This window comes from Trichomycterus rosablanca, chromosome 2, assembly GCF_030014385.1.
Source record: "Trichomycterus rosablanca isolate fTriRos1 chromosome 2, fTriRos1.hap1, whole genome shotgun sequence".
NCBI classification, from domain to species: domain Eukaryota; kingdom Metazoa; phylum Chordata; class Actinopteri; order Siluriformes; family Trichomycteridae; genus Trichomycterus; species Trichomycterus rosablanca.
In genome coordinates this window covers 22,982,932-23,006,493 of record NC_085989.1, presented here as the reverse complement: position 1 = coordinate 23,006,493, position 23,562 = coordinate 22,982,932, and the positions used below count along the sequence as shown (strand labels likewise).

General features: G+C 39.9%; 1 protein-coding gene across 3 annotated transcripts in view; it reads right to left on the bottom strand.

The window, feature by feature from the left end:
* rnf216 (ring finger protein 216) overlaps positions 1–22,927 on the bottom strand; it is a 54,817-nt gene extending 31,890 nt beyond the window's left edge. Inside the window, exons 1-9 of one of the 3 annotated variants that reach the window (XM_063012707.1) lie at positions 22,875–22,927; positions 19,538–19,712; positions 15,534–15,667; positions 13,745–14,371; positions 2,244–2,320; positions 2,061–2,163; positions 860–1,021; positions 647–761; positions 398–534 (exon numbers count right to left, since the gene is read on the bottom strand). In XM_063012707.1, coding sequence (XP_062868777.1) covers positions 398–534; positions 647–761; positions 860–1,021; positions 2,061–2,163; positions 2,244–2,320; positions 13,745–14,371; positions 15,534–15,667; positions 19,538–19,604 — 1,422 coding nt within the window. In that variant the 5' untranslated portion in view covers positions 19,605–19,712; positions 22,875–22,927. Of the gene's footprint in view, positions 1–397; positions 535–646; positions 762–859; positions 1,022–2,060; positions 2,164–2,243; positions 2,321–13,744; positions 14,372–15,533; positions 15,668–19,537; positions 19,713–21,201; positions 21,248–22,874 lie in introns of those variants that run through there. The other 2 variants (XM_063012715.1, XM_063012698.1) reach the window with 2 other exon arrangements.
* Between the last annotated feature and the right edge of the window lie 635 nt (positions 22,928–23,562).

Genomic DNA, 23,562 nt, shown 5'->3' with positions numbered 1-23,562 from the left:
GCTGTGTCACATTTGCTTTTATAATTAAGTGGAATCTATCCAGCCATGCAAAGCTCTTTAAGCCAAACATATCTTCACCACAATGCTTGCTAGTTAAGGTGGGGCTTTGTTCAACAATTAAATACTGGCTTTATTTCGGCTTTAAAACTCTTTTGGTGCCGGTGACCAAATTGTTCTGTTTTTTTCCCATCATCAGTCTTCATCACTTGTTACTAAGATGGTGTTCAGTATGAAGGTCGTAAAGGAGGTTAAACGACACTTTAATATAGTGACTACTGAAATAAAATAGCTGATAAATACACACGCTAGTTTTTGATTATTTTTATAAAAATAATGATGATAATCAAAAACAAAAACGAACAAAGAGTATTTTCAAGAAGTAGGCTTTTTAAATTACCTCAGCCATTTCCTTTGCTTTCTGCTCATAGAACTGAAGTTCTTTTACTAGAGAAGGCTCTAGTGGCATGTCAAAGCTCCTGCTCCACTTTCGGTTTTTCTCTAAAAAGTACATTTTCCTCTCCAGTTTTAAAGAACCTGTCAAAGTGAGACCAGTTTAAAGCATGTAACAGCACAGTGCACAACAAGCACTGAACTCACTGAAAAAAACTGAAAAAAATAGTAATAAGTATTAAGATTGCATAGTCACCCTGCTCAAACTTGAACGTAATAAACTGGCGTTCATTCGGCTCCTTCTTCTTCTTCTTTTTCCCTGAGGGATCAGTAGAGTTTTCTTGCCACTTCTTGAGGGCTTCAAATAAGGCCTTAAACACACAAGTATAATGTAGTGGAAAATCTATCAGTGTTACAGAGCTCGAGTAATAAAGCCTGAAAGAAATTGTTAACAGAGTATGACCAGTACCTTGCGGGTGATTGCATAGTGTCCTTTGAGACAATTTAGAGCCCATTTAATATCCTGGCAGCTTAACATCCTGAAATCCCCCATCAACATTTCAGCTGCTTGCATTATGACCTCTGGGCCAACACGTTGTAACTTGGAGTAATCAAAATAGTTTTCTATTTCCTATACATGAAAAGAAGATAATTAGAAATCAGTTTTTTCCCACCTTTGGAACATTCGATAAAAAAGACATAAACCGGTCTAATCTGTAATATTTTTTACCATTTAATTAAAACAGGGCCAGACAGATTACTAACCATGACATCCCAGACGTTTGAGAACATGGATGTAATTGCATATTTGAAAAAAGGAAAATTACTAAACGGAGAAATGTACTAAATTTAAATATTTGAACACAAACATTCTGAACACAAGTGTGAGTCTTTCCTCAAATCCTGCCTAACTCTGTTTAGCACTGTCCTAAATCACTTGCTCAAAGTGTGTAGTAATTGCTTCAATTATTTATTTTCATCAACCTCTTGCCTTAGTCGGAGTAGCGGCAAGAAACAATGGGAGCAAAGCAGGAATATCCTGGACAGGGCTTAAGCAAAAGTCAATCATGTCTGTGTAGATGCCAGGACCACTGAGATTTGAACATGGATCTCTGTGATGGTAGGATATTGTAATAGATTGTAATAGATTTCTGCACACTATTTTTTTGCATATGTGTGTTGATTTTTATTATAAGGGCAGCAAAACTATCTTAAATCATTACAACAGGGACATATTTACTATTGTATTACATCACCTTTCCTTTTAACAAAGTCCTTTAATCAGCTGTGAACTGTGGACACCAGGTTTTTTTTTTTTTTAAAAGAAAGAACATTACACCATCTCAAACGCTCTTTCATCCACCTTAACATCATCAAGTATGCAACTGAGATAAAAAGAGCAGGCCTTTTTGGTCTTTTGGGACAAGTCTGCTTATGTTAGGACATTTTCTGTTTCAGTGTGAAATGATGAAATGAGGAATTGTATATAAAAAAAGGCTCGGAGGAGAAATGTACCGTCATCAGGCAGAACTACATTATTCTGTTTCATGTTGTGCACTAACGCCGTACAGCTTCAGCACTTCAGTCTCTGAATCTGAATTAAGTTTTCTGCTTGCTTTCTGTATGCATGTATGCTTTGTTTCAGTGTGAAAAAAACATTTAGTACAAACCTGCGTTTCTTTATCATTCGTTTCAAGGAGTACGCTTCTCTGAGTTAACACAGAGTTTGCTTTTCTTGGATATTCAGGATTCTCCAACAGCAAATTGCATATTCTAAAAAAAATCAATCAATTAAATTAAGATAACAGAAAAAAGCACTTTGTCATGCTGTTAGAAAAAATATTTAAGCTTACACATTTAAATCTTTTACATCAGCCCCCTCTATTAGTTCCACTACATAAGCCTCCTGAACATCCGGGAAAAGGTCCACCTGTAAAACAAAGACAGATTTATCACATGACACCGTCTAAAGTTAACACCTGCCATCTTCTGTTATATTATACTACATATTGTTTTGCATGAAATCAAGTCATTTTGCACAAAATACATAATTTAAATCTTGGATTTACAGAATTCATGACAGAACAGATAGTTACTGGTTACACAAGATTCATCAGCTCAAGTTTTGAATGTCAATCACAGTTATGGACAATTTTGTATCTCCAATTCACCTCACTTGCATGTCTTTGGACTGTGAAGAGCTCCCAGAAAAAACAATGCAGACATGGGGAGAATATGCAAACTCCACACAAAAAGGACCCAGACCAATCTACCTGGGAATCGAACCAAGGACCTTCTTGCTGTGAGGCAACAGTGATACCCACCGAGCCACTGTGCCACCCAAAATGAAAGTATAAACATTTAAACACTTAGAAGCAACAATAATTTCTTTATAAAACATCATATGGGCTTGTTTTGGGGGATGCAAGTAGGGATGTAACGATGCACCACAAGACAGTTAAATATCGGTGCACATGTGCCACAATCAAATCGGTTATTCATTTTAAGCAGCAGAGAGCACTGGCACTATTCACCTCGCCTGGTTGACGGCACTTCACAAAGTTGCCAGGTAGGGGGATTTTCCAGCCAAATTTATTTATGTGAGGATACTTTCTTTATTTGTATTATTCATTTATTTATATAATGAGAAATAATAAAAGGAAACTGTCATAATTTGTCTTCAATTTCCTTTTGTTTAAAAAAAAATCATATCATGAATCGTATCGCATCGTGGGTAGAGTGTATCGTTACATCCCTAGATGCAAGTCTTACCAATTTCTTTTAACTGATAGTCATTAGTTGATGAATAAACATTAACTGGCAAGCTTATAGTGCCCCATTCAAATATAAACACATAACTGAGCTTTATTTTAACAAGACTTTATGCTCTACTGAACAGAAAAAGTGTGTAGGACAGTAAAAGTGACAGTAAAGTAAAATAGTAAGATAAACACAGTGAGCAATAGTAGTTCAGCATTCAGAATGCTTTATCTTGGTCAGTAACAAAAACCTTTCAACAATATTTTTGTATGATATACAATTATTACATCATGTTAAAGAAGGATACATGTTTATACTATAAATATTAATCTGTTTGTGATTAATGTGCAATAGTTCCATCATTCATTATGTAAGTGAAAAAAAATAATGAATAATATAAAACAATAATTAAACTTTTTTTGGTTGCTCCTGTCTATAAAAGTTGCCACAGCAGATCTGGTCCTCATACCAAACTTGGCACAGTTTTTACGTCGGATACCCTCCCTGATGCAACCCTGCTATTTCAATCCGGGCTTGGGACGCCAACCAAAGGCTAGCCTGCTTCTGCCTCTCAACTGGCCGGCAGAGACGATTATTGCAGCAGGAATGAGTAATCCCCGCCCCTCTAAAGACACTCATAGCATGGCTCGGATCTCAGTGGCAACTGGTGCGTAAGCAGTAAAAGTTGGTAAGGGTGAGTCAGAAATGAGTACTGTTTCTGCACTCTTTAGCTCTGTAGCTTTCCAGCTGTTGGATATGAATGACGTTACTTAACCAACAGCATTATTCAAACAATGGACTTCTCTATCAGCTATCATTCAGCCAGTTAATAATTACCTTGTGCATGTCAAAACTTTGGTCAACAAATCAATCTACAGCCAATACTTAAATACAAATGGCCTACACATGTATTATTAACAACTGAATAATGATTTATTTATTTATTAGGATTTTAGCATCATGTTTTACACACTTTGGTTACATTCATGACAGAACATGTAGTTACTTATCACACAAGATTTATCAGTTTACAAGTTTAATGTCAAACACAGTCATGGACAATTTTGTATCTCCAATTCACTTCACTTGCATGTCTTTGGATTGTGGGAGGAAACCGGAGCTCCCAAAGAAAACCCACGCAGTCACGGGAAGAACATGCAAACTCCACACAGAAAGGACCTGGACCGCTCCACCTGGGAATCGAACCCAGGACCTTCTTGCTGTGAGGCGACAGTGCTACCCACTTAGCCACCGTGCCGCCCCATGATCGGTGTTGACCTTGTCTTTTAATGCCATATAAAACAAATATAAGATATATAGTATACATTTACAAAGTCGTAAAAGTCAAATAAATAATTAATCAATCATGAGTGAAACAATGAAGTGCAAAAAAATAATGTCTTTATTATTCCCTGGTCCTGGGCATAACTAAAGATATAGGTTTCTTTTCAGATGATATGTTTTATAAACCACAGTTACCTGAAATGATACAACATACTTTAAAATAAAATAACTGATGTTTCATTTGATGCACTTTAGACCAGAAACCAGAGAAAGACCTGATCAGGAATGATCAGAAATTGGTAGGTTACATTTTAGCACAATTTAGCCAATAATTACTAATACTACCACTTTTAAATAGTGTGTCACACAATTACCCGAATTGCAAACCTGTTCTTCCTCAGCAAACAAAATATTCAACAACGTTTAATGACAATGTAAAATGTCACACTAATTTTCATTTGCAAACCTAACAGATTTAGTCAGTCCTATTTTGTGTACTAAGACGTAAGCAGATATACCCATGCCATTATCGCTTTAAAAATTTTTTTTTTATAATATTATATATATATATATATATATATATATATATATATATATATATATATATATATATATATATATATATATATATATATATATATATATATATATATACAGTTGAAACCAGAAGTTTACATACACTATATAAAAAGACACATGTGCATGTTTTTTCTCACTGTCTCACATGAAATCAGAATAAACTCTTCCTGTTTTAGGTCAATTAGGACTACCACAATTATTTCTATGTGCTAACTGCCAGAATAATGAAAGAGGCAATTTTTACTACTTTCTTCAAAGTCAAAAGTTTAAATACACTAAGATTACTATGCCTTTAAACAATTTGGGACAGCCCATATGATCATGTCATGTCTTTGGAAGCTTCTGATAGGTTTATTGGCAACATCTGAGTTAAGTGGAGACACCTGTGGATGTATTTTAAGGCACACCTGAAACACACTGCTTCTTTGTGTAACATCATGGGAAAGTCAAAATAAATCTGCCAAGATATCAGGAAGAGAATTGTGGACTTGCACAAGTCTGGTTCATCCTTGGGTACAATTTCCAGATGCCTGAAGGTGCCTCGTTCATCTGTACAAACAATTATATGCAAGTACAAACAAGATGGGAATGTCCAGCCATCATACCGCTCAGGAAGGAGACGGGTTCTGTGTCCCAGAGATGAACGTGCTTTGGTCCGAAATGTGCACATCAACCCAAGAACAACAGCAAAAGACCTTGTGAAGATGCTGGCTGAAGCTGGTAAGAGTGTGTCATTATCCACAGTGAAACGAGTACTGTATCGACATGGGCTGAAAGGCCACTCTGCCAGGAAGAAGCCATTACTCCAAAAGAAACATAAAAAAGCCAGATTAATGTTTGCAAATGCACACAGGGACAAATACTTTAATTTTTGGAGACATGTCCTGTGGTCTGACGAAACTAAAGTTGAACTGTTTGGCCATAATGACCATCGTTACGTTTGGAGGAAAAAGGGGGAAGCTTGCAAGCCTGAGAACACCATCCCAACTGTGAAACATGGGGGTGGCAGCATCATGTTGTGGGGTTGTTTTGCTGCAGGAGGGACTGGTGCACTTCACAAAATAGATGGCATCATGAGGAAAGAACATTATGTGGAAATACTGAAGCAACATCTCAAGACGTTAAAGAAGTTAAAGCTTGGGCGCAAATGGGTCTTCCAAATGGACAATGACCCGAAGCATACTGCCAAACTGGTTACAAAGTGGCTTAAGGATAACAAAGTCAATGTTTTGGAGTGGCCATCACAAAGCCCTGATCTCAATCCTATAAAAAATTTATGGGCAAAGCTGAAAAGGCAGGTGCGAGCAAGGCGGCCTACAAACATGGCTCAGTTACACCAGTTCTGTCAGGAGGAATGGGCCAAAATTCCTGCCAACTATTGTGAGAAGCTTGTGGAAGGATATCCTAAACGTTTGACCCAAGTCATAAAGTTTAAGGGCAACAGTACCAAATACTAATGAAATGTATGTAAACTTTTGACTTTGAAGAAAGTAATAAAAATTGCCTTAAAAAATTATCTCTTTCATTATTCTGGCAGTTAGCACATAGAAATAATTGTGGTAGTCCTAATTGACCTAAAACAGGAAGAGTTTATTCTGATTTCATGTGAGACAGTGAGAAAAAACATGCACATGTGTCTTTTTATATAGTGTATGTAAACTTCTGGTTTCAACTGTATATATACAGTGTATCACAAAAGTGAGTACACCCCTCACATTTCTGCAAATATTTTATTATATCTTTTCATGGGACAACACTATAGAAATAAAACTTGGATATAAGTTAGAGTAGTCAGTGTACAACTTGTATAGCAGTGTAGATTTACGGTCTTCTGAAAATAACTCAACACACAGCCATTAATGTCTAAATGGCTGGCAACATAAGTGAGTACACCCCACAGTGAACATGTCCAAATTGTGCCCAAATGTGTCAATATTTTGTGTGACCACCATTATTATCCAGCACTGCCTTAACCCTCCTGGGCATGGAATTCACCAGAGCTGCACAGGTTGCTACTGGAATCCTCTTCCACTCCTCCATGATGACATCACGGAGCTGGTGGATGTTAGACACCTTGAACTCCTCCACCTTCCACTTGAGGATGCGCCACAGGTGCTCAATTGGGTTTAGTCCATCACCTTTACCTTCAGCTTCCTCAGCAAGGCAGTTGTCATCTTGGAGGTTGTGTTTGGGGTCGTTATCCTGTTGGAAAACTGCCATGAGGCCCAGTTTTCGAAGGGAGGGGATCATGCTCTGTTTCAGAATGTCACAGTACATGTTGGAATTCATGTTTCCCTCAATGAACCGCAGCTCCCCAGTGCCAGCAACACTCATGCAGCCCAAGACCATGATGCTACCACCACCATGCTTGACTGTAGGCAAGATACAGTTGTCTTGGTACTTCTCACCAGGGCGCCGCCACACATGCTGGACACCATCTGAGCCAAACAAGTTCATCTTGGTCTCGTCAGACCACAGGGCATTCCAGTAATCCATGTTCTTGGACTGCTTGTCTTCAGCAAACTGTTTGCGGGCTTTCTTGTGCGTCAGCTTCCTTCTGGGATGACGACCATGCAGACCGAGTTGATGCAGTGTGCGGCGTATGGTCTGAGCACTGACAGGCTGACCTCCCACGTCTTCAACCTCTGCAGCAATGCCGGCAGCACTCATGTGTCTATTTTTTAAAGCCAACCTCTGGATATGACGCCGAACACGTGGACTCAACTTCTTTGGTCGACCCTGGCGAAGCCTGTTCCTAGTGGAACCTGTCCTGGAAAACCGCTGTATGACCTTGGCCACCATGCTGTAGCTCAGTTTCAGGGTGTTAGCAATCTTCTTATAGCCCAGGCCATCTTTGTGGAGAGCAACAATTCTATTTCTCACATCCTCAGAGAGTTATTTGCCATGAGGTGCCATGTTGAATATCCAGTGGCCAGTATGAGAGAATTGTACCCAAAACACCAAATTTAACAGCCCTGCTCCCCATTTACACCTGGGACCTTGACACATGACACCAGGGAGGGACAACGACACATTTGGGCACAATTTGGACATGTTCACTGTGGGGTGTACTCACTTATGTTGCCAGCTATTTAGACATTAATGGCTGTGTGTTGAGTTATTTTCAGAAGACAGTAAATCTACACTGCTATACAAGCTGTACACTGACTACTCTAAGTTATATCCAAGTGTCATGTCTATAGTGTTGATCCATGAAAAGATATAATGAAATATTTGCAGAAATGTGAGGGGTGTACTCACTTTTGTGATACACTGTATATATATACAGTGTATCACAAAAGTGAGTACACCCCTCACATTTCTGCAAATAATTTATTATATCTTTTCATGGGACAACACCATAGAAATAAAACTTGGATATAACTTAGAGTAGTCAGTGTACAGCTTGTATAGCAGTGTAGATTTACTGTCTTCTGAAAATAACTCAACACACAGCCATTAATGTCTAAATGGCTGGCAACATAAGTGAGTACACCCCACAGTGAACATGTCCAAATTGTGCCCAAAGTGTCAATATTTTGTGTGACCACCATTATTATCCAGCACTGCCTTAACCCTCCTGGGCATGGAATTCACCAGAGCTGCACAGGTTGCTACTGGAATCCTCTTCCACTCCTCCATGATGACATCACGGAGCTGGTGGATGTTAGACACCTTGAACTCCTCCACCTTCCACTTGAGGATGCGCCACAGGTGCTCAATTGGGTTTAGTCCATCACCTTTACCTTCAGCTTCCTCAGCAAGGCAGTTGTCATCTTGGAGGTTGTGTTTGGGGTCGTTATCCTGTTGGAAAACTGCCATGACTGCCCAGTTTTCGAAGGGAGGGGATCATGCTCTGTTTCAGAATGTCACAGTACATGTTGGAATTCATGTTTCCCTCAATGAACTGCAGCTCCCCAGTGCCAGCAACACTCATGCAGCCCAAGACCATGATGCTACCACCACCATGCTTGACTGTAGGCAAGATACAGTTGTCTTGGTACTTCTCACCAGGGCGCCGCCACACATGCTGGACACCATCTGAGCCAAACAAGTTTATCTTGGTCTCGTCAGACCACAGGGCATTCCAGTAATCCATGTTCTTGGACTGCTTGTCTTCAGCAAACTGTTTGCGGGCTTTCTTGTGCGTCAGCTTCCTTCTGGGATGACGACCATGCAGACCGAGTTGATGCAGTGTGCGGCGTATGGTCTGAGCACTGACAGGCTGACCTCCCACGTCTTCAACCTCTGCAGCAATGCTGGCAGCACTCATGTGTCTATTTTTTAAAGCCAACCTCTGGAAATGACGCCGAACACGTGGACTCAACTTCTTTGGTCGACCCTGGCGAAGCCTGTTCCGAGTGGAACCTGTCCTGGAAAACCGCTGTATGACCTTGGCCACCATGCTGTAGCTCAGTTTCAGGGTGTTAGCAATCTTCTTATAGCCCAGGCCATCTTTGTGGAGAGCAACAATTCTATTTCTCACATCCTCAGAGAGTTCTTTGCCATGAGGTGCCATGTTGAATATCCAGTGGCCAGTATGAGAGAATTGTACCCAAAACACCAAATTTAACAGCCCTGCTACCCCATTTACACCTGGGACCTTGACACATGACACCAGGGAGGGACAACGACACATTTGGGCACAATTTGGACATGTTCACTGTAGGGTGTACTCACTTATGTTGCCAGCTATTTAGACATTAATGGCTGTGTGTTGAGTTATTTTCAGAAGACAGTAAATCTACACTGCTATACAAGTTGTACACTGACTACTCTAAGTTATATCCAAGTTTCATGTCTATAGCGTTGTCCCATGAAAAGATATAATGAAATATTTGCAGAAATGTGAGGGGTGTACTCACTTTTGTGATACACTGTATATATATAATTTTCATCATAGGTACACTTCAACTATGAGAGACAAAATGAGAAAAAAAAATCCAGGAAGTCACATTGTAGGATTTTTAAAGAATTTATTCGTAAATTATGGTGGAAAATAAGTATTTGGTCAATAACAAACAAGCAAGATTTCTGGCTCTCACAGACCTGTAACTTCTTCTTTAAGAAGCTCTTCTGTCCTCCACTCGTTACCTGTATTAATGGCACCTGTTTGACCTTGTTATCTGTATAAAAGACACCTGTCCACAGCCTCAAACAGTCAGACTCCAAACTCAACCATGGCCAAGACTGTCGAAGGACACCAGGAAGAAAATTGTAGACCTGCACCAGGCTGGGAAGAGTGAATCTACAATAGGCAAGCAGGTTGGTGTGAATAAATCAACTGTGGGAGCAATTGTAAGAAAATGGAAGACATACAAGACCATTGATAATCTCCCTTGGGGTCAAGATCTTATCCCGTGGGGTCAAAATGATCATGAGAACGGTGAGCAAAAATCCCAGAACTACACGGAGGGACCTGATGAATGACCTGCAGAGAGCTGGGACCAAAGTAACAAAGGCTACCATCAGTAACACACTACGCCGAGAGGGACTCAAATCCTGCAGTGCCAGGCGTGTCCCCCTGCTTAAGCCAGTACATGTCCAGGCCCGTCTGAAGTTTGCCAGAGAGCATATGGATGATCCAGAAGAGGATTGGGAGAATATCATGTGGTCAGATGAAAAAACACTCAACCCGTCGTGTTCGGAGGAAGAAGAAGAACCCAAGAACACCATACCTACTGTGAAGCATGGTGGTGGAAACATCATGCTTTGGGGCTGTTTTTCTGCAAAGGGGACAGGACGACTGATCCGTGTTAAGGGAAGAATGAACGGGGCCATGTATCGTGAGATTTTAAGCCAAAACCTCCTTCCATCAGTGAGAGCATTGAAGATGGAACGTGGCTGGGTCTTCCAGCATGACGATGATCCCAAACACACCGCTCGGGCAACGAAGGAGTGGCTCCGTAAAAAGCATTTCAAGGTCCTGGAGTGGCCTAGCCAGTCTCCAGACCTCAACCCCATAGAAAATTTGCAGAGTCCGTGTTGCCCAGCGACAGCCCCAAAACATCACTGCTCTAGAGGAGATCTGCATGGAGGAATGGGCCAAAATACCACCTACAGTGTGTGCAAACCTGGTGAAGACTTACAGAAAACGTTTGACCTCTGTCATTGCCAACAAAGGTTATGTTACAAAGTATTGAGTTGAACTTTTGTTATTGACCAAATACTTATTTTCCACCATAATTTACAAATAAATTCTTTAAAAATCCTACAATGTGATTTCCTGAATTTTTTTTTCTCATTTTGTCTCTCATAGTTGAAGTGTACCTATGATGAAAATTACAGACCTCTCTCATCTTTCTAAGTAGGAGAACCTGCACAATCAGTGGCTGACTAAATACTTTTTGGCCCCACTGTATATATACAGTATACAGTGTATCACAAAAGTGAGTACACCCCTCACATTTCTGCATATATTTAAGTATATCTTTTCATGGGACAACACTGACAAAATGACACTTTGACACAATGAAAAGTAGTCTGTGTGCAGCTTATATAACAGTGTAAATTTATTCTTCCCTCAAAATAACTCAAAATACAGCCATTAATGTCTAAACCACCGGCAACAAAAGTGAGTACACCCCTAAGAGACTACACCCCTAAATGTCCAAATTGAGCACTGCTTGTCATTTTCCCTCCAAAATGTCATGTGATTTGTTAGTGTTACTAGGTCTCAGGTGTGCATAGGGAGCAGGTGTGTTCAATTTAGTAGTACAGCTCTCACACTCTCTCATACTGGTCACTGAAAGTTCCAACATGGCACCTCATGGCAAAGAACTCTCTGAGGATCTTAAAAGACGAATTGTTGCACTACATGAAGGTGGCCAAGGCTACAAGAAGATTGCCAACACCCTGAAACTGAGCTGCAGCACAGTGGCCAAGATCATCCAGCGTTTTAAAAGAGCAGGGTCCACTCAGAACAGACCTCGCGTTGGTCGTCCAAAGAAGCTGAGTGCACGTGCTCAGCGTCACATCCAACTGCTGTCTTTGAAAGATAGGCGCAGGAGTGCTGTCAGCATTGCTGCAGAGATTGAAAAGGTGGGGGGTCAGCCTGTCAGTGCTCAGACCATACGCCGCACACTACATCAAATTGGTCTGCATGGCTGTCACCCCAGAAGGAAGCCTCTTCTGAAGTCTCTACACAAGAAAGCCCGCAAACAGTTTGCTGAAGACATGTCAACAAAGGACATGGATTACTGGAACCATGTCCTATGGTCTGATGAGACCAAGATTAATTTGTTTGGTTCAGATGGTCTCAAGCATGTGTGGCGGCAATCAGGTGAGGAGTACAAAGATAAGTGTGTCATGCCTACAGTCAAGCATGGTGGTGGGAATACCATGGTCTGGGGCTGCATGAGTGCAGCAGGTGTTGGGGAGTGACATTTCATTGAGGGACACATGAACTCCAATATGTACTGTGAAATACTGAAGCAGAGCATGATCCCCTCCCTCCGGAAACTGGGTCGCAGGGCAGTGTTCCAGCATGATAATGACCCCAAACACACCTCTAAGACGACCACTGCTTTATTGAAGAGGCTGAAGGTAAAGGTGATGGACTGGCCAAGCATGTCTCCAGACCTAAACCCAATAGAACATCTTTGGGGCATCCTCAAGCGGAAGGTGGAGGAGCGCAAAGTCTCGAATATCCGCCAGCTCCGTGATGTCGTCATGGAGGAGTGGAAAAGCCTTCCAGTGGCAACCTGTGAAGCTCTGGTAAACTCCATGCCCAGGAGAGTTAAGGCAGTTCTGGGAAATAATGGTGGCCACACAAAATATTGACACTTCAGGAACTTTCACTAAGGGGTGTACTCACTTTTGTTGCCGGTGGTTTAGACATTAATGGCTGTATATTGAGTTATTTTGAGGGAAGAATAAATTTACACTGTTATATAAGCTGCCCACAGACTACTTTTCATTGTGTCAAAGTGTCATTTTGTCAGTGTTGTCCCATGAAAAGATATACTTAAATATCTGCAGAAATGTGAGGGGTGTACTCACTTTTGTGATACACTGTATATATATATATATATATATATATATATATATATATATACCCCCTTTTTATTTCCCAATCTAGTAATTTTCAATTTCTGATTGTAAATCCACTGCTGCTTGCACAACCCCCAAGCGGACCTGGGACCTTGGAAAGCCTTATCACCTGCCAGTGTTGGGTTCCCACACAGAGCCGCATCATGTACGGAGGGCCACACTAGGCTCTATATGACAAAAACACCCTAGTCGACTTTCCTTCCCTAAAACAAGGCCAAAAGGTCAGTGGCTCTGCTGAGATACAAATTTGTGAGTTCAATTGCTCCTTGAATAATGTTTAAGTAATAATCCAACTGATCATAAAAAGACTAGTATGACTAATCAAATTAAATCAAAAGTCTCAAAGTAAATTCCCAAAAACTACAAGCAAGTCACGTAAAACATTAACATAGTGATTGTGGTGCACTATAAATAAGTTTGTGTCCTGTTTACTTGGATAATCTGTGTTGTGGCAGTCAACATCACAAGTGTCCAAGGTATAAAAAGTGTCTGGGTATCAACTCTGATGTCCTTTATTAAAGCTGTTTTGAAAGAAATACTACTTAATTGACATTGTATTATTATATTATTACAAGGCTCACTTATTACTGACAGAGTAAATGTAAAACTCTAAATTTTGAACCAAGCCACATACCCGGTCCATAAAACCTCTACCTAAAAAAATAAGATGTAAACTTACCACTCTCTTTACGAGTGTGTTGATACTGTTTTGCTGAGCTGCTTGTGGTGCTGGAGGCTCCATGGCTCTAGAGGGACCAGGTCTTTCATCATCAGGAAACGCCTGTAATCGTGCAGGAGAGAGTCTGAGAATCTGCTGCTGTTCTTTTTGTTGCTGCCTTCGCTCCTCCGGCTCCAGTGCTACTTGTGAGGGCTGAGGTGTGTCCGTGGGCCGTTCCTGAGGGGGAATTGGGGCTTCGGCCCCTGAGTTTCTTTCAGTTCTGTGTGGGCTAACCACAGCCACTTTTACACCTTGTGAGTCTGCATTAGCAGGGGTAAAAAGAGCTGTGCCCTGATTGCCAAGGTGAGTGCTGGGCAAAGGGTTACTAGATTGAGGCAGTGGCCCATGAATGGAATTCTGAGGTCTGTGCAAAACAGTGTCTCTAGATGTGGAAGGTACAGCATTCTGGTCCGTAGTGAAGACACCAATGGCTTTATTTCCTGATGCTGGCTGAGTCAGCGCTACTGAAGAGGAGGGAGAATGTGAGTCTGAGGGGCCCGGGGCAGGCGCACAGGGCTGGCTTTGGGATGAGCTGCCTCCCCACTGAGCAGCAGGCCGGATTATTACACGACGAGACGGCAAACGTGTCTGAGGAGAACAAAACACACAAAGGCTTCTAGATTAACAAGGCACATTTTGCATAAGCTTAAAATAACTTTTGAATCTTAACACCTTATATTCAAAGTCAAAATGCAGTGACCTTTTGGAGACTAAAGACACCAAAAAGTGTTTACGCCTGGTCAAAGTCAAGTCTATCCTAACATTTGTAGCAACAAAACTGCATTTTTACTAAGCTTAGGCATACTAGGTAAACAAAGGCTGAAGCAGGGTAGCATTATGATCCAAAGCGATTTAAAAATTTTAAACCGACTCACGGTAAGTGTTGAGCTTAACAGTACCTTTCATAAATCCATGCTTCTAAATTTGATTTCATGGATTTCACTATTTTTGTAATATTTGCACTCTTTGTTAACTTTGTAAAAGCTGTAATAGTTAATATTCTCACATCAACTTAGCATGTTTAATATGTTCACATTTCCATATGATTCTCAGGCTCCATATAATCTACATGATCTCAAACCTCCATGCATAGAGCTTAACTGGCCTGATTCTGTCCTATACATGCTGGTGAAAGCCAATATATCACTCATGCCCTAGTGTGAAGTGACCTAAATCGTATATTTTGTTGACATTAGGCTTCCTGTCTGTCATATTGAAACGAAGTAGAAATGATCACTAATGTGATCTAAGGCAGTGATAGCTCAGTGGTTAAGGTACTAGACTAGTAATCAAAAGGTTGCCGGTTCAAGCCCCACCACCGCCAAGTTGCCACTGTTGGGCCCCTGAGCAAGGCCCTTAACCCTCAAATGCTCAAAATTGTGTTCAGTCATAACTGTACGTCGCTTTGGATAAAAGCGTCTGCTAAATGCCGAAAATGTAAATGTAATGTAATGTTATTTAACCCTCAATGCATGATTAACTAGTCATGGAGTTAAAAGCATTGAACCAGACTGGTTGAGTTTTGTATTAAGGTGCTACACCTTACCAAGAATGACAGGTAGACTAATTCCGAAGCCTACTGCGCTATCACTGGAGCATTCGTAACAAGGTTTGATTGTTTGTCATCACCCTTCTTGTAGTCATATGGAAGAGCAGAGTTACTACTTCCTCCTAGTAAACCTGCTAATGCAACAAGCACCACACCACATCAGGCTTCCAATTTAGTGAGAGTATCAAAATTTTAAGTTACCTCTAAAATGCTCACTTCGTCCGAATCATCGTCTTCATCTTTGACCACAACAGGAACATTTGCTTTTGCTGTCAACACCTCATCATCTGAATCATCAGATATGGTTATGTAGGTCCTCCCTCTTGATGCGTTACCTAAACAAAAACATACAAATATCAAATGTGACTCAAAATGTCTAATCCCAATAAGCCAACTTTAAGCCATGCCAAACAAGCTGCTTCGGGGAAGCATGAAACAGCTAAATTACCATGGATAGAAAATGACATAGATCAAAAACAAAACAGGGTCTGTGCTCTTAACCTAGGCTATTGGCACATTTTTTCACAACATGTCTAAATGGCCATGCATACAGGACAGGCACTGCAAGAGAAGCACCACTGTTCAAATTTACTGGCACTGCAAAATGAAGTCATGTGTATTTTAGGAGTCTTTTCTTTAAATTAAATTTGACCTTGCCAACAAACCAAAATAGCAATATTTGTTTGTGAGAACTGTACATATGTGTTTGTATGTACAGTATATATATATATATATATATATATATATATATATATATATATATATATATATATACAGTGTATCACAAAAGTGAGTACACCCCTCACATTTCTGCAAATATTTTATTATATCTTTTCATGGGACAACACTATAGACATGAAACTTGGATATAACTTAGAGTAGTCAGTGTACAACTTGTATAGCAGTGTAGATTTACTGTCTTCTGAAAATAACTCAACACACAGCCATTAATGTCTAAATGGCTGGCAACACAAGTGAGTACACCCCACAGTGAACATGTCCAAATTGTGCCCAAAGTGTCAATATTTTGTGTGACCACCATTATTATCCAGCACTGCCTTAACCCTCCTGGGCATGGAATTCACCAGAGCTGCACAGGTTGCTACTGGAATCCTCTTCCACTCCTCCATGATGACATCACGGAGCTGGTGGATGTTAGACACCTTGAACTGCTCCACTTTCCACTTGAGTATGCGCCACAGGTGCTCAATTGGGTTTAGTCCATCACCTTTACCTTCAGCTTCCTCAGCAAGGCAGTTGTCATCTTGGAGGTTGTGTTTGGGGTCGTTATCCTGTTGGAAAACTGCCATGAGGCCCAGTTTTCGAAGGGAGGGGATCATGCTCTGTTTCAGAATGTCACAGTACATGTTGGAATTCATGTTTCCCTCAATGAACTGCAGCTCCCCAGTGCCAGCAACACTCATGCAGCCCAAGACCATGATGCTACCACCACCATGCTTGACTGTAGGCAAGATACAGTTGTCTTGGTACTTCTCACCAGGGCGCCGCCACACATGCTGGACACCATCTGAGCCAAACAAGTTTATCTTGGTCTCGTCAGACCACAGGGCATTCCAGTAATCCATGTTCTTGGACTGCTTGTTTTCAGCAAACTGTTTGCTGGCTTTCTTGTGCGTCAGCTTCCTTCTGGGATGACGACCATGCAGACTGAGTTGATGCAGTGTGCGGTGTATGGTCTGAGCACTGACAGGCTGACCTCCCACGTCTTCAACCTCTGCAGCAATGCTGGCAGCACTCATGTGTCTATTTTTTAAAGCCAACCTCTGGATATGACGCCGAACACGTGGACTCAACTTCTTTGGTTGACCCTGGCGAAGCCTGTTCCGAGTGGAACCTGTCCTGGAAAACCGCTGTATGACCTTGGCCACCATGCTGTAGCTCAGTTTCAGGGTGTTAGCAATCTTCTTATAGCCCAGGCCATCTTTGTGGAGAGCAACAATTCTATTTCTCACATCCTCAGAGAGTTCTTTGCCATGAGGTGCCATGTTGAATATCCAGTGGCCAGTATGAGAGAATTGTACCCAAAACACCAAATTTAACAGCCCTGCTCCCCATTTACACCTGGGACCTTGACACATGACACCAGGGAGGGACAACGACACATTTGGGCACAATTTGGACATGTTCACTGTGGGGTGTACTCACTTATGTTGCCAGCTATTTAGACATTAATGGCTGTGTGTTGAGTTATTTTCAGAAGACAGTAAATCTACACTGCTATACAAGCTGTACACTGACTACTCTAAATTATATCCAAGTTTCATGTCTATAGTGTTGTCCCATGAAAAGATATAATGAAATATTTGCAGAAATGTGAGGGGTGTACTCACTTTTGTGATACACTGTATATATATATATATATACAGGGGTTGGACAATGAAACTGAAACACCTGGTTTTAGACAACAATAATTTATTAGTATGGTGTAGGGCCTCCTTTTGCGGCCAATACAGCGTCAATTCGTCTTGGAAATGACATATACAAGTCCTGCACAGTGGTCAGAGGGATTTTAAGTCATTCTTCTTGCAGGATAGTGGCCAGGTCACTACGTGATGCTGGTGGAGGAAAACGTTTCCTGACTCGCTTCTCCAAAACACCCCAAAGTGGCTCAATAATATTTAGATCTGGTGACTGTGCAGGCCATGGGAGATGTTCAACTTCACTTTCATGTTCATCAAACCAATCTTTCACCAGTCTTGCTGTGTGTATTGGTGCATTGTCATCCTGATACACGGCACCGCCTTCAGGATACAATGTTTGAACCATTGGATGCACATGGTCCTCCAAAATGGTTCGGTAGTCCTTGGCAGTGACGCGCCCATCTAGCACAAGTATTGGGCCAAGGGAATGCCATGATATGGCAGCCCAAACCATCACTGATCCACCCCCATGCTTCACTCTGGGCATGCAACAGTCTGGGTGGTACGCTTCTTTGGGGCTTGCACCAACAATTTGTCCTCTTTTGAACTCCGGTATGTCACCCATAATGTTGTGTGCATTGCAATATTTTGAGCAAAACTGTGCTCTTACCCTGCTAATTGAACCTTCACACTCTGCTCTTACTGGTGCAATGTGCAATAAATGAAGATTGGCCACCAGACTGGTCCAATTTAGCCATGAAACCTCCCACACTAAAATGACAGGTGTTTCAGTTTCATTGTCCAACCCCTATATATATATATATGTGTGTGTATGTATGTATGTATGTATGTATGTATGTATGTATATATATATATATATATATATATACACACATTATATATATATATATATATATATATATATATATATATATATATATATATATATATATATATATATATATATATATATATATATATATATATATACACACACACATACAGTCTGTGGTCGCCGTTGTCTGATTTTCCTCTTCATGCTACACCATACATTTTTAACAGAAGACAGATCTGGACTGCAGACAGGCCAGTCAAGCACACACACTCTGTGTCTATGAAGTCACGCTGTGGCTACATTTATCACAGTAGCAGGACAGCTCCTCACAATACCATCTGAGAGCTTAAAGGTCATGCACATTGAACAGGGACTGAGATCTCTCATTTTACAATATTATAAACAGCAAATGGTGCAAGACTAAATTATTTACAATCTTTCGTTGAGAAATGTTCTTTTTGAACTGACTGGAAAATTTGTTATAAAGTTTGGTAAAAAGTGGTGAGTCACAACCCATCATTGCTTGTAAAGACTAAGCCTTTGGCGGATCCTCCTTTTATATCCAATCATGCTTTCATTGCCGGTTGCCGATTCACCTGCTTATCGTGGAATGCTGAAACTTGAAAATTCTATAAACTTTTCACTCATTCTGTCCTAACGTTTTTGGAGTGTGCTGCAGGCATCAAATTCTAAATGTTATTATATTTACAAAATACAATGATCAGTAAAAAAATAGAAATATTTTCTTTCTATATTTGTGAGGTAAACAGAGAATTAACAAATCACAAAGCATTATGAGTATGCACTGTACCCATAAGGAATATTTTATGATACTGTAAAATATTGGAGGCTCATTGACTGATGGGCAACTAAGAAAATCAAGTAGCTTAACCTCTGTAATATGCATTAAGTATATGTGTTACTGAAAAGTCTGCAACATGTGTACACAAGATGTGATTTATGACTTTTCGAGAAGATGCAAAACCAACCTTGCCTGTGACAAACACTAAAGCTTGCCAGATGAATGACATCATCATCACTGGTGTTGTCAGCCATGATAAAACCACCAGCCAGACTCCCTGAGTCTTCCGCCTTCTCACTCTTTTTGGTGCACAAACACCCATGCACACCTAAACAAAATCCTAAAATCAGAGGGACATGACCCTGTGGACAAACATAGACTTGTTATGTATGTTGTCAAAAATATATTTTGATAACATAACATTTATTGCATCTGGTGCTGAGTATGTAATGTCAAATTGCAGGAAAAAGTTAATAGCTGGTAAAAGTCAGCTTGTAGAGTTTTCCTAACCTGCACACTTTTATCGCACTTTTATCATGCGAGTCACCAGATAGGCATCATGTGTAAACACAACCCAAAGTCAAAATGCTGAGGTGAGTGATTTAAAACAGCTACACAGTAAAAAAGACAACATGAAGTAATAGTAAAGTCTGAATGAGTACAATTTCAAGACACGTCAAGACATCTGAACGATTCCTTGTTATCTGGTACCAGGATGTTAAGAGCAGGTTCGTCAATCATGGTGCCATCTTTTAAATGGTTAAACAATGCAAATGTGCCCTGCCATCTACAGGACCTTGAAGAAAACAAGATACACCGGACCAGTAAACCTTCTCCTATTCTTTGATGTCTGTTTCTGATACCTGCATGCCCATTGTGCTTTCAAGGGTGGACAGGAGTTAGCATGGGCACACTGACTATACAGCCACAGAGATTTGTTGTTTGTTGCACAGTGTGTTGTGTATTGATCAATATTTACTTCAGATTACATAAACCAAAAGCCTTCTAGAGAAAAATTGTGTGGTCAGATAAAAAGAAAACTGGTGCATATCAAAATAAAAATAAAGAAATAAGATTCCCTTAAATTTATTTAGAATAGCACAAACCTGAACTATTAGGGTGTTTCAAATAAGATGAGATAAGATGAGATAAGATGAGATAAGATAAGATAAGATAAGATAAGATAAGATAGATAGATAGATAGATAGATAGATAGATAGATAGATAGATAGATAGATAGATAGATAGATAGATAGATAGATAGATAGATAGATAGATAGATAGATAGATAGAAAACAGACAGACAGACAGACAGACAGATTTAACTTTATTGTCATTTCCCAGTACAGGTACAAGGCAACGAAATGCAGTAAGCATTTGGCAGACGCTTTTTTTTTCAAAGCGACTTACAGAACTATGGCAGTATATTGTCTAAGCAATTGAGGGTTAAAGGCCTTGCTCAAGGGCCCAACAGTGGCAACCTGGCAGTGGTGGGGCTTGAACCAACAACCTTCTGATTACTAGTCCAGTACCTTAACCACTAAGCTACGACTGCTTAAGATAAGATTCCTTTATTGTGTCCCTGGGGGAAATTCAAGTGTTACAGCATCTCCAGCACCAGCAAATAAAGTTAAAGATCAAGTAAATCAAATAGTGTATAATAAAATAAAAAATATAGACTAGATAAGGACAATCACTTTTACAGTAGTATGACAAATTTTAATTTCATAAGAACGTACAGGACAATATATTGAGTATAAACAGCATATATGCATATACACCGATCAGGCATAACATAATGACCACCTCCTTGTTTCTACACTCACTGTCCATTTTATCAGCTCCACTTACCATATAGAAGCACTTGGTGGTGGATCATTTTCAGCACTGCAGTGCTGATGAAGGTCTAGAAGATGACCAACTCAAACAGCAGCAATAGATGAGCGATCGTCTCTGACTTTACATCTACAAGGTGGACCAACTAGGTAGGAGTGTCTAATAGAGTGGACAGTGAGGACACAGTATTTAAAAACTTCAGCAGCACTGCTGTGTCTGATCCACTCATACCAGCACAACACACACTAACACAACACCACCATGTCAGTGTCACTGCAGTGCTGAGAATCATCCACCACCTAAATAATACCTACTGTGTGGTGGTCCTCACCACTGAAGAACAGGGTGAAAGCAGGCTAAAAAGGTATGTAAAGGAACAGATGGAATTTAGTCAGTAATTGTAGAACAACAAAGTGCTTCTATATGGTAAATGGAGCTGATAAAATGGACAGTGAGTGTAGCAACAAGGAGGTGGTCATAATGTTATGCTTATTCTGTGTATGTATATACTATATGTGAAAATAGGACTATAACCCAACAAACAATTTGAAACTAGGTCAAAATTAAGCCTTTTAAATTGAAGTTCTGACATCAAGACTTTTGGGAATTTGTGGGCAAGTAAACAAATACAAAACTATCAACCAAGCTTGATCATTGCTTTAAAAAAGTGGCTGATCAAGGTGGACAGAGCTGAGGGGCAAATAACTAAACATTGGGTATAAAACAGAAAATGATGTGTTGGTCATATATGCATATAAACATGTACAGCTGAAGGGGTTAAGGGCCTTGCTCAAGGGCCATACTGTGGCTGCTTGGCAAAGCTGAGACTCGAATTGTAAGATCCCCCCCCCCCCCCCCCTCCCAATCATAAGCTGTCAGATGTGCAGAAAACTTGAATTCGTTAACATTTATTGCAACGTGTTCAAATGATTCATCACAAAAAAAGAACAGTAACAGAAATCCCCAAACTGTCCTAACATTGTTATGTAGCCTCTTGATAAACTGAATATGGTAGTTTGATCTTCTCTAATGGGCAAAGAGGTAGAAATACCCAATAAAACGCCATCTGATGATATTAAAATCTTTAAATAGTTCCCCTTAAGTAGAACAGGGAAAGCAAACTAGCAAAACTAGCTGGTCCCGTAATGCCACAGCAGACTTTCATTTTCAGTTAATGTTCCACAATGCTCATCTTTAACGTCGAGCCAAAACAATGCAAAAAACACCTCTGAATAAACAACATTATTAGCAGTTTATTTCTATTAATATGAGTGTTGTTGTAGAGGCCGTATTACACTGGTTAATACAAAACTCTAATGTAAACAATGTCAGACAACTTAACGATATACCAGTGCTTTCGCACTAAATCTTTGATAAGTTTGCACAACACATATTGCTTATAGGGTAATGCAGGCTAACATTTTACACATTATTTATAAACATAATAAATATTAAACAGCAGAATGTCACGTGTAATACAGCAGAACATGAAGCTACAGATAACTTAGCATTAACAACGTGTTAGCTCAGAGTATTGAATCTGGCTAACGTTAGCCTATTTGACAACTCATTAACAGACTGTAAGAAGATAAACAGATCTAGCCATACTGTTTACATTATATAAACACATTAGCTTAATAAATGTAATTTATAATAAAATTATAGTGATTTAAAAAACTCACACCCACCTCTTAGTTAAATTATCCAGCACAGTGTTTGGTAGCCGGATGTAGAAACAAACGGCCAAAACAAGCCAGTTTACGTCACAAATTCAGGGTTGCCAGATCCAAAACCCGCACTTCTGAAGTCGAAATATTCTTTTAATCTTTGTTTTTATTTTTTTTATTCTAATTTATCCCTTTTCTAAAGCAAATCATTTTATTTACTATGGTAGTATTATTACTACTACTACTGTTATTTAGTCATTATATTATTAATATATTTTTTTTAATCCCGGAATTTCAGATCCAAGTCAGGAACATTGAATATAAACACAATTATCACAAATTGTGGTACTGAATGAATTTGACTTTTTCTATTCTTGTCTGTCCTGTCATGTCGTCTACCCATTGATCCTCTTTTTCTGTTAACAGTTTTGTCTTTGCATTCCATTATGGTTTCTGATCAGAATTTCAGGTTACATGAGGAGATTTTGAATATTTAGACAGCATACATACGACTGCTATTTGTCTGTGTTCTTCTGTCTTCTGTCATGACTTTTCATGTCTCTTTTCTAAACTTGTTGTTTTACTGTCTTGTTGTTTTACATTCTATTGCAGCTTTTTTCTTCTAAACATTTGAGCTCTCTTCATCGTCTTCTTCAGCAAGTAAAAAGCCAATATTCACTTCATTTTGTACTGTTTGTAATTAGTGCTT